The sequence below is a fragment of the Palaemon carinicauda genome, chromosome 6 (genome assembly GCF_036898095.1).
Source record: "Palaemon carinicauda isolate YSFRI2023 chromosome 6, ASM3689809v2, whole genome shotgun sequence".
Lineage (NCBI taxonomy): Eukaryota > Metazoa > Arthropoda > Malacostraca > Decapoda > Palaemonidae > Palaemon > Palaemon carinicauda.
Genome location: NC_090730.1, coordinates 28370271 through 28382866, shown reverse-complemented (window position 1 = coordinate 28382866; position 12596 = coordinate 28370271). Strand labels below are relative to the sequence as shown.

The following is a 12596-nucleotide window of genomic DNA, read 5'->3' as shown; positions in this document are numbered from 1 at the left end:
GGATGTAGCCATTGGGACAGTTCGGACCCGTTGCTGTCATCGGATGACTGCTCGCCGCCTAAGCAAGGCAAAGTTGTGCCGTCTCAGACGCTAACCCCGTCTGTTACCGCACCCGTTTCCGTAGACCCTAAATGGGTTATACTGCAGGACATGCAGTCTAAGCTTGCGTCCCTTATGGAAGACTACAACGCAGAGAAGGTTTCCGTTGAACCTAGCCGTTTATCTCATGGAGATCCTGGCCTTCAGCCACCCAAGCGTTCTGTTGTGCGTCCTGTTGACGTTGGTGTAGCCATCTCACGTCAACCAGTTGGGGTTGTACCACACCCGATGCGGTCTCGTGTGGATTTTCAGCCGCATGTGGACGTTAGGCAACTCGCTGATGCGCCTGGTGACGTTCAGGACGTTCGCCAACCATCAGAGTTGACTTGTTTTGACGCGGTGCGTCAACCTCCGCAACCTAGAGTTGTTTTGACTGCACAACCTAGGCAGTCTAAGCAGTCTCGGGTGGACGCTGTGCGTCCTCACGCACCTGTTGTTGTTGACAGTTCCCAGACTGTTCAGCAGTTTCAGGACGCTGCGTCCTGCTCCGCCACTTATGCACCAGTGCGGGCGGACGCTGCGTGTCAAGCATTGTCAACCCCTTTGCTTGTTTCTCATCAGTTATCCGATGAGGAACTTTCGGATGAGGACGTTGCTGACCCTCAGCCTGAGGATCATCCTTCAGATATTGATGAGCCTAGAGCAGTTCCGCCATCTATGGACTTTAAAAAAGTCATGCTCATTTTTAAAGGGTTGTTCCCTGAACACTTTGTCTCTGTGGCTCCTCGTTCGCCGCCGTCTGAGTTTGTTTTAGGCGTACCTGCTGCCATGCCAGCCTTTACAAAACTCGTTCTCTCTCGCTCATCCAAGAGAGCTTTACGGCTGTTAGGCGATTGGTTGGAAACCAAGAGGAGTTTAGGGAAGACGGCCTTTGCCTTCCCCCCATCTAAACTCTCATCTAGATCGAGCGTCTGGTATGCCACGGGAGAAGTTCTCGGCTTGGGAGTTCCTGCCTCTGCCCAGGGCGACTTCTCAAGTCTTGTAGACTCTCCCCGCCGCCTAGCCATGAGACGCTCGAAGATTAGTTGGTCATCCTCAGACCTGGACCATCTACTTAAAGGCATCTTTAGGGCTTTTGAAGTTTTCAACTTCCTTGACTGGTGTTTGGGAGCCTTGAGTAGGAAAATCTCATCAGCCGATAGAGATGTCTCCTTACTCATTATGTCCTGCATGGATAATACCATCCGCGATGGATCCAATGAGCTCTCCTCCTCGTTTACGTCAGGAGTCCTAAAGAAACGAGAGTCTCTGTGCTCTTTTCTGTCAGCAGGAGTGACGCCCTGTCAACGATCTGAGCTACTCTTTGCCCCTTTGTCTAAGTTCTTGTTTCCTGAACTTTTAGTTAAGGAAATAGCGTTGTCTCTAGTGCAGAAGGACACCCATGACTTGGTTGCGTCCTCGGCTCGCAAAGGGACCCCTTCGTCTGCCTTGTCTGCTAGACCTAGGATAGACACTCCAGCGTCCAGGTTTATTCCGCCCTTTCGTGGCAGAGCCCCCAGCAGGGGAAGTACTCGTGCCGAAGGGAAGAGAGGAAAGAGGAAAGGAGCCAAGTCCTCGCGTGGCAGAGTCTGACTGCCCGCAGCTTCAGACAGCAGTAGGTGCCAGACTCAAGAACTTCTGGCAAGCCTGGGAGAAGAGAGGCGCAGATCAACAGTCTGTGAGGTTGCTCAGAGAGGGGTACAAAATCCCATTTGTACGCAAACCTCCTCTAGCGACGTCCCCCATCGATCTCTCTCCCAGGTACCGAGAGGAAGCAAAGAGACAAGCCCTGAAACTAGAAGTGTCTCTTTTGCTAGAGAAGGGAGCGGTGGTCAAAGTCTCGGACCTTCAATCACCGGGGTTTTACAACCGTCTCTTCCTAGTACCGAAGAAGACAGGAGGTTGGAGACCGGTGCTAGACGTCAGTGCTCTGAATGTCTTTGTCACAAAGGCAAAGTTCACCATGGAGACCACGAAGTCAGTCTTAGCAGCGGTCAGAAAGGGAGACTGGATGGTCTCTCTCGACCTAAGAGACGCTTACTTCCACATCCCCATTCACTCAGATTCCCAACCTTTTCTGAGATTTGTGTTCGACAATGTGGTATACCAGTTTCGGGCCCTGTGCTTTGGCCTAAGTCCTGCTCCTCTCGTGTTTACGAGGCTTATGAGGAATGTGGCAAAATTCCTCCATTTATCGGGTATCCGAGCCTCCCTTTATTTGGACGACTGGCTTCTCAGAGCCTCGTCCAGTCATCGCTGTCTGAAGGATCTCAATTGGACTTTAGATCTGACCAAGGAATTGGGACTTCTGGTCAACTTGGAAAAGTCCCAGCTGATCCCATCCCAAACTATTCTGTATTTAGGGATGGAGATTCGTAGTCCAGTTTTTCGGGCTTTTCCGTCGGCCCCCAGAATAGATCAAGCCCTGCTCGCAATCCAAAGGATGTTGAAGAGAGAACGTTGCTCAGTCAGGAATTGGATGAGTGTAGTAGGAACTCTATCATCCCTGGAGCAGTTTGTATCGCTAGGAAGGCTACACCTCCGACCTCTATAATTCCATCTAGCTTTTCACTGGAAAAAGGACAAGACGCTAGAGGCGGTCTCGATCCCGATTTCCGAAACAGTAAAGACTTGCCTGAATTGGTGGAAAGACAATATCAGTCTACGAGAGGGACTTCCCCTAGCAGTTCAGAAACCAAACCACGTTCTCTTCTCAGACGCATCGGATTTGGGTTGGGGTGCGACACTGGACGGTCGGGAATGTTCAGGTCTGTGGACCTCAAGTCAGAGGAGCATGCATATCAACGGCAAGGAGCTTTTGGCAGTTCACCTGGCCTTGATGAGCTTCGAGAGTCTCCTTCGAGACAAAGTGGTGGAGGTCAACTAGAACAACACCACAGCCTTGGCGTACATTTCCAAACAAGGAGGTACCCACTCACTGACACTGTACGAGATCGCAAGGGACCTGCTCATCTGGTCAAGAGATCGAGGCATCTCCCTAGTAACGAGGTTTATCCAGGGCGACTTGAACGTTCTAGCAGATTGTCTCAGTCGGAAAGGTCAGGTAATTCCAACCGAATGGACCCTCCACAAGGATGTGTGCAAGAGGCTTTGGGCGACTTGGGGTCAACCCACCATAGACCTCTTTGCAACCTCGATGACCAAGAGGCTTCCAATCTATTGCTCTCCAGTCCCAGACCCAGCAGCAATACATATAGACTATATGCCTTTCTCCTAGATTGGTCTCACCTAGATCTATACGCATTCCCACCATTCAAGATTGTCAACAAGGTACTGCAGAAATTCGCCTCTCACGAAGGGACAAGGTTGACGTTAGTTGCTCCCCTCTGGCCCGCGAGAGAATGGTTCACCGAGGTACTTCGATGGCTGGTAGACTTTCCAAGAAGTCTTCCTCTTAAGAGTAGACCTATTACGTCAGCCACACGTAAAGAAGGTACACCAAGGCCTCCACGCTCTTCGTCTGACTGCCTTCAGACTATCGAAAGACTCTCGAGAGCTAGAGGCTTTTCGAAGGAGGCAGCCAGTGCGATTGCAAGAGCGAGGAGAGCTTCTACCATTAGAGTTTACCAATCGAAGTGGGAAATCTTCCGAGACTGGTGCAAGTCAGTATCTGTATCCTCGTCCAGTACCTCTGTAGCCCAAATCGCTGATTTTCTCTTATACCTGAGAAGAGTTCGCTCCCTTTCAGCTCCCACGATCAAGGGCTACAGGAGCATGTTGGCTTCGGTCTTTCGGCATAGAGTCTTAGATCTTTCCAACAATAAAGATCTACAAGATCTCCTTAAGTCTTTTGAGACCTCTAAGGAACGTCGTTTGGCTACACCTGGGTGGAATTTAGACGTGGTCCTAAGATTCCTCATGTCAGACAGGTTTGAGCCTTTACATTCAGCCTCCCTGAAGGTTCTCACTCTTAAGACTCTTTTCCTGGTGTGCTTGGCCTCGGCTAAAAGAGTCAGTGAGCTTCATGCCTTCAGCAAGAACATCGGTTTTTCGACAGAAAAAGCCACTTGTTCTCTTCAACTTGGTTTCCTAGCCAAGAATGAACTGCCTTCTTGTCCTTGGCCTAAATCTTTTGATATTCCTAGCTTATCAGAGATCGTAGGCAACGAATTAGAGAGAGTATTATGCCCTGTTAGAGCTCTTAAGTTCTATTTAGCTCGTACCAAGCCTTTACGAGGTAAATCTGAAGCGTTATGGTGTTCGGTTAAGAAACCATCCTTACCTATGTCAAAGAATGCTTTGTTATATTTTATCAGATTGTTAATACGAGAAGCTCATTCACACTTGAGTGAGGAAGACCGATCTTTGCTTAAGGTTAAGACGCACGAGATTAGAGCTGTAGCAACTTCCGTGGCCTTCAAGCAAAATAGATCTCTGCAAAGTATCATGGACGCGACCTTTTGGAGAAGCAAGTCAGTGTTCGCGTCATTTTATTTGAAAGATGTCCAGACTCTTTACGAGAACTGCTACACACTGGGTCCATTCGTAGCAGCGAGTGCAGTAGTGGGTGAGGGTTCAACCACTACACTTCCCTAATTCCATATCCTTTTAATCTGTCTCTTGAAATGTTTTTAATATTGTTATTATGGGTTGTTCGGAAGGCTAAGAAGCCTTTCGCATCCTGGTTGATTTGGCGGGTGGTCAAAGTCATTTCTTAAGAGCGCCCAGATTAGGGGTTTGATGAGGTCCTGTTGTATGGGTTGCAGCCCTTGATACTTCAGCTCCTGGGAGTCTGTCAGCATCCTAAGAGGATCGCTGGGCTCCGTGAGGAAGACAGACTTACAAGGCAGAGTAATCGTCTAAGTCGACTTCCTTACCAGGTACCTATTTATTTTGGTTTTGTTATATTGATAACTGTCAAAATGAAAAAACTCTTAGCTTATATGCTGTAAACATAATTAACTCTGGTCTCTACCCTCCTCCTTGGGTGTGAATCAGCTATTATATATTCACCGGCTAAGTTAAATATTTAAAAATGATATTTTAATTATAAAATAAATTTTTGAATATACTTACCCGGTGAATATATAAATTAAATGACCCTCCCTTCCTCCCCAATAGAGACGCAGCGGGACGAGAAGAATTGAAGGTTTTGTTTACATACAAGAATGGTATCTGGCCGACAGTTGGCGCTGGTGGGCACACCCGCAACCTGCATAGCGATCGCTCGCGAGTTTTTTGAGTATGTTGTCTGTCGAGCCGCAGAGTTGCAGCTATTATATATTCACCGGGTAAGTATATTCAAAAATTTATTTTATAATTAAAATATCATATTTCTGTAGAGAGGAACTTTTTTTGGTTTACATGCATTTTTGGTTGCAAGCTCTTTCCCTGAACAAATTAAACTTATAAGCTGAGGTACCACTCTACTTTCTTTTCGACAAATGTTTTTTGTGTTTAAAGTAAACTTCAGTATTTTGCTGCTATTTTGCGATACTTGACACCCTACTTCATATGTATTCTGTTATCCAACACGCCACTCCCTGTGTATTCCTGGTAGGGATTTACAAAACAGTGTGGCGTAGTTGAGAATAGTATACTTATTTTGATTGTTCATAGTAGAAGTTTGTATTATTGATACAGTATATTCTTTTATCCCTCATAATATTTCATGCAGAAGTACTCATCAGGTATACAGATAGATGCAGTTCAGAAATATACTTAATGGCAACCTCCTGTCTTAGCATGTGTAGTCGATGCTTCGAGCATTTACAGCACAGGAAGTCCTTGGGTTATGATGGTCTTGAATCATGATGATACGCTATTACGAATGGGCTCCCATGAGGCACTTAAAAAAATAATCATAACTTAATTTCAAGTTACGACATGCTAACGCAGAGAGCAACTAATGTTGTGGAGTAGGGCATTAAAGCGTCACTTTAGGATTAGTTCACCATCTTTGTTTACTATATGCTTTTGAGATTTCGGTTCTGCCCTTTTTTGGATATTTTCGTGGCTTTTTTTTGGCTATAAGAACAGATCTCGTTCGAGGATCTTTCCAACAACCTGTACAGTATAGCTAGATTATAATCAAACTAGTCAGCTCTAATATTAACTTGATATATTAAATCTGTTTTTGTTTTTTCCCTTTTATGAGGAAAACTAGAAAATGAGGTGTATTAACCCCCTGGTAATCTGATGATGCACTGTGGCATTATATGTTCATGTGACCTTGGCTGCTCTTATACTTATTTTGTGGAAATATTCATCCAACGAAAATAAGATTTGCATCTGAGTGATGTCAGATATTAGGCCTACTTGAATACATGTACAGAAAACAGATAGCATCAGCACATACACTGGATGGGTCAAGCAAACATTAGTACCTAGTGAGTGTTTAAATATTATTATGAACTGCCATTACCAATAAGAGCAAATAGGTTATTTTAATAAATAAACATCACAATGAACTTTATTCAACCATCTCTCTTTCCTTCACCTAGAATTGTAAATAAATTTTATCAAAGAAGCATACTGTAACTATAAGTCATCATGATTATATTCATAGGAAAGAACCTCATTATGGTGTATAAGTAATTTATAGAGAAAGAAAGGATTAATTTTAAGGTATAAAGTTTTTACTTTGATTACATTCAATCAAACCTGATTACATTCAATCAAACCCTACTACATGTCACTTACATGTAAGATTCATTGAATTTAAGAGAATTTGCATGTTGATTTTTTTTCATTTTGATAAATGACCCTGCAGGATCCAATTATGTGTTTCCATCCTCCCAGCTTCAAGTGATTTTGTGTCCTCACCTAGAGGTCCATGTTGACTTCAGAAATATAAGATCAAATAGGTAAGGCATGTTGCTGAACCACATAGTTTGTGTTTGCTCACATCAAGTTGCGCAATATTCTTTCGCTGTAGGGTTCTTGGAGGGGATGGAGAGAGAAAACTTTTAATTTTTGTTTCATGGTCAAGAGCTTATGTGTTGGATATACAGTATTAGTAATGTTACCGACAGGTAAGCATGAAAATAATACTGCATATGTTGTTATCAAAATTCTTTCATGTAAATGAAGGATTGTAGGTTATGCTTCACTTAATCCATAAAGATCCTAGTCACAAAATTGTTAATGAAAATACAAAGTGTTTGAAAATCTTAGCATATTTTTAGTCAGAAAACTTTTTCAAGTTTTATACAATCCCATTGTCACTTACTGTACTTGCAAAATTCTTAATGCTGTTCCTTATGCCATTGATTTTAATTAATGCACAAATGTTGACATGCTTTTGAATCAATGCTGACATTTTCTGTATATATTCTTTATTATGTTACTAACTAATATAATGTAATTTACATTGAGGCAACAATTTATGCATGATTTTACTGTTGTTAGAAACACTAATTTATTAATAATCATTAGATTCCAAGGAATTTAATTATAAACAATATTAATTTTATCTTTGTGAAGGAATTCCAACAAATGCTTTTTAGATGTCTTAAGATATTTTTCTGAGTACAATATACAATATTTAAGAAACATATGGTTTGTTTTCTATTACTTTGCTCTTTCTTAAAGAGATCGCGATGAAGCTGAAGCTATGCTGAATAATAAGAAGTTGAGCAATAAACATGAGGCAATTCGTGACCTTAGAAAATCAAAAGGAGAAAATCTTGAGGATAATGGTCCTGCATATACAGGGCCAGAAGTCCCCATGGAAGACCAGTGGGAGCTTTTTGTTACTGTATGCAACATATTACACGAAAAGTCCAGGTGGGTGCTTTCTTTTTATCATAAATTTAATTTATTGTGTATTTCTCTAAGAGCCATGATAATGATGATCATATTGTAGTTGTTGTGATGATGCCAGTATACAATTAATCAATCTGTGACGAGTATCATATTAAGGAAAGGGACAATTTGCACAAGTTAGTGAATGTTATGGCTAACATTTCAATCATACAAAATAAATGATTGGTATCTTTGGCAATAAAGTAAAGCCACTGTATGTATAAGTAAATTATATACCGTATACAGTATTATTATTATTATTATTATTATTATTATTATTATTAGCTAAGCTACAACCCTAGTTGGAAAAACAAGATGCTATAAGCCTAAGGGCTCCACTGGGAAAAATAGCCCAGTGAGGAAAAGAAATAGGGAAATGAATAAACGATATAAGTAATAAAAATTAAAATAAAATATTTTATAAACATTAACAACATTAAACAGATATTTGATTTATAAACTATAAAAGGACTTATGCAAGCCTGTTCAACATAAAAACATTTGCTGCGAGTTTGAACTTTTGAAGTTCTACTGATTCAACTACCTGATTAGGAAGATCATTCCACAACTTGGTTACAGCTGGAATAAAACTTCTATAGTACTGGGTAGTATTGAGTCTCATGATGGAGAAGGCCTGACTATTAGAATTAACTGCATACCTAGTATTACGAACAGGAAGGAACTGTCCGGGAAGATCCGAATCTAGAGGATGGTCAGAATTATTAAAAATCTTATGCAACATGCATAATGAACTATTTGAACGACGGTGCCAGAGATTAATATCTAGATCAGGAATAAGAAATTTAATAGACCGTAAGTTCCTGTCCAACAAATTAAGATGAGAATTGGCAGCTGAAGACCACACAGGTAAACAATACTCAAAACAAGGTAAAATGAAAGAATTAAATCAGTTCTTCAGAATAGATTGATCACCAAAGATCTTGAAAGACTTTCTCAGTAAGCCAATTTTTTGTGCAATTGAAGAAGACACAGACCTAATGTGTTTCTCAAAAGTAAATTTGCTATCGAGAATCACTCCTAAAATTTAAAGAGGATGTAATACAAAGTTAAAGAAACATTATCAATGCTGAGATCCGGATGTTGAGGAGCTACGTTCCTTGGCCTACTTACTATCATACTTTGAGTTTTGTTAGTATTCAACTTCATACCCCATAATTTGCACCATGCACTAATTTTAGCTAGATCTCTATTAAGGGATTCAGCAACCCCAGATCTACATTCATGAGATGGAATTGATGCAAAGAGAGTAGCATCATCTGCATATGTAACAAGCTTGTTTTCTAGACCAAACCACATGTCATGTGTATATAGTATGGAAAGTAATGGGCCAAGAACACTACCCCGAGGAACACCAGATATCACATTCCTATACTCGCTATGGTGTCCATCAACAACAACTCTTTGCGATCTATTACTTAAAAATTTGATAATGATGCTAAAAAACAACCCACCCACTCCCAACTGTTTGAGTTTGAAAACAAGGGCCTCATGATTAACACGGTCAAAGGCCGCACTAAAATCAAGGCCAATCATACGAACTTCCTGACCACAGTACATGTATTCTTGAATCTTCTTAAAATTGAAAAGATTTATATCAGTAGTGATGACATTCAGTTTTTTTGGATTTATAAGAATGCTGATGTATGAATGGATGCATAAAATGTGAATATTTTTTTATATAATGCCAAGAATAGTTTTAGAATATAGCTTTTCTATAAGGGTTAATTATTAAAACATTTATGTTTACAAAGATTAATTGTTGTGATGCTTATGATTAATTTTTAAACGTATTGCTGTATTGCTTGAGTTTGTAATATAAATTTTAGTAATCCATCACCATATTACAGCTCACCTATCATTCCCTCAGCATAGTGCATTGTGGATTTATAAATATATATGTAAATCTATTTTGTGGGTTTCTGAGAGAAGATAAGTTTTCATATTTTAATTATTTTTTTATAAATAGTTTTTTTTAGTTTAAATTATTAAAATAAATTTACAGAAATACCGCATATACTTGTTTAACACTTGCAAATCTCACATTTTGTGCAAGCACCAAATTTTCATCCACAAAAATAGATTTTAAATATTTAACTTAGCCGGTGAATATATAGCTGCAACTCTGTTGCTCGACAGACAACTCTACGGAAAAACTCGCCAGCGATCGCTACACAGGTTGCGGGTGTGCCCAACAGCGCCATCTGTCGACCAGATACCCAGCTCTCATGTAAACAAAGACTCAATTTTCTCTCTGTCGACGTGTCGACAAGACGTACTTTACTCGCTGTTGCTAAACTGGAGTTTTTCACATCTAATTGGTGAAGTACTATATTCTAGTTTTGAGCTTTCGCTGTGCAGGGTTTTTCTTCACACAAATCCTTGAACTCTTTTTTTTTATATCGGATTCTTTGTTGATGACTTTTTGATCGTTTTTTGGAATTTCCCTTGACCAATTCAAAATGGCTGACCCTTCACAAGTTCCCAAATTTAGGAAATGCAATGCTAGGGACTGTTCTAGGCGTCTTCCGAAGGCTTCTATCGACCCTCACACTGTTTGTTCCAATTGTCGGGATAAAACCTGTCAATTGGAAGATCGGTGTGAGGAGTGCGTTGGCCTTTCGGAATTCGATTTTATCGAATTTCAAAAGTACACACGTAGGCTAGAGAGAGATAGAGTTAGGAGAAGTTCTTCTCGTTCTATTGATGTATCCTCTCCTCATGCCCCACAACCTATTCCTTCCCCTGTAGTGGTTGCTCCTAACCCCCCTCCTGGCACTCAGGAACCATCGATGGCTGACATGATGCGTGCCATCCAGGCTCTGGGTGAGAGAGTTGAGTCCCTTGCTAGTGACCGTAATCAGCCCATGGCGGATGTTAAGGAGCTTAAGTGCCAAAGTGCAGTGGGAAGTGCTAAAGTGCCAAGTGATAGTGTTGTGGACAGTGTTGCGCTTGAGGGTTCGTCTGTTCGTGCCTGTCGTCCTCCTAGTCCGGGACCTCTTGCAAGCTCCCAAGTCCAGGGGAGAAGCAATGTCGTACGACGCATGGGTTCGAGAGGCTTTAATCAGCGAACAGACGTTCCCTCCGTGGTATCGGGCGTATCTCCCCAAGATCGCTCCTACCTACCTAAGACGAGAGAGCCCATTTATACCTCGTCGTCTGAAGGTGTTTCTCGCAAGAAACTTTGGACCAAGGTCTCGCGACCGTTAAAACGTAAATCGGTCCCTTCAGCACAAGTCCAACGGCCCGGTTGTAGCCACTGGGTCAGTTCGGACTCGTTGCCGTCATCCGATGACTGCTCACCGCCTAAGAGAGGCAAAGCGGTACCGCTTCAGACACTAACACCGTCTGTCGCCGCACCTGCTCCCGTAGACCCTAAGTGGTCTCTACTGCAAGACATGCAGTCTAAACTTACGTCTCTGATGCAGGACTTTCATGCGGAGAAGGTTGCTGCCGTACCAGCTAGTGCAGTACCTAGCCTACAACCCTCCAAGCGATCGGTTGTGCGTCCTGTGGACGCTGAGGTAACCTTCTCACGCACACCAGTTGAGAGAGTTCCTCCACCCATGCGTTCCAGTGTGATCTGCCAGCCGCATGTTGACGTTAAGCGACGCACGGAGGTGGCCTTTGACGTTCTGGATGTTCAACAACCGTCAGAGTTGCCTTGTTTTGACGCGGTGCGTCAACCTCCGCAACCCAGTGTGGTTTCCACTGCGCAACCCAATCAGTCTAGACAGTCTGGGGTAGACGCTGTGCGTCCCCGCGCTACCATGGTTGTTGCCAGCTCACAGACTGGGCAGCAGGTCCATGACGTTGCGTCCGGCTCAGTCACGCATGCACCAGTGCGACCGGACTCAGCGAACCAGCCGTTACCCACTCCGTTGCCGTTTCCTCATCAGTTGTCGGATGAGGAACTTTCTGATGATGATGTTGCTGCACATATAGATGAACCACAATCAGAATTGGACGAGCCTAAGTCTACTCAACCCTCTTTGGACTTTAGAAAAGTTTTGGCCATTTTCAAAGAGCTGTTTCCTGACCAGTTTGTTTCTGTGGCTCCTCGTTCTCCGCCTTCAGAGTTTGTTTTAGGCATGCCTTCTACCACTCCTGCCTTTACTAGACTCGTCCTCGCACGCTCGTCCAAGAGAGCTTTGCGGGTGATAGGAGACTGGTTGCAGTCCAAGAAGAGTTTAGGGAAGACAGCATTTGCTTTTCCCCCTGCTAGACTCTCTTCTAGATCGAGCGTCTGGTATGCCACGGGAGAAGTTCTCGGCTTGGGAGTTCCTGCCTCTGCCCAGGGCAACTTCTCAAGTCTTGTAGACTCTCCCCGCCGCCTTGCCATGAGACGCTCAAAGATTTGTTGGTCATCTTCGGACCTGGACCACCTTTTGAAAGGAATCTTTAGGGCCTTTGAAGTTTTTAACTTCTTAGACTGGTGTCTAGGAGCCCTAAGCAGGAAGATCTCTTCGACAGATAAAGAGACTTCCTTGCTCATTATGTCCTGCATGGACAAGGCCGTCCGTGATGGGTCTAATGAGCTTGCTGCATCATTTGTGTCCGGAGTCCTAAAAAAGCGAGAATCTCTCTGCTCATTCCTTTCTGCTGGAGTTACACCGTGCCAGAGATCTGAGCTTCTCTTTGCTCCTCTTTCCAAGTGCCTTTTTCCAGAAGTCCTGATTAAGGAAATAGCCGCTTCGTTAGTGCAGAAGGACACTCACGATCTTGTTGCGTCC

The 12596-nt window shown here is 42.9% G+C and overlaps 1 protein-coding gene across 3 annotated transcripts in view; it reads left to right on the top strand.

Annotated features, from left to right (window-relative positions):
• LOC137642535 (general transcription factor 3C polypeptide 3) overlaps window positions 1–12596 on the top strand; it is a 139986-nt gene that overhangs the window by 115872 nt on the left and 11518 nt on the right. For all 3 annotated transcript variants that reach the window (XM_068375169.1, XM_068375170.1, XM_068375168.1), the window contains exon 14: window positions 7633–7827. In XM_068375169.1, the coding sequence (XP_068231270.1) occupies window positions 7633–7827 (195 nt within the window). The remainder of the gene's footprint in view (window positions 1–7632; window positions 7828–12596) is intronic.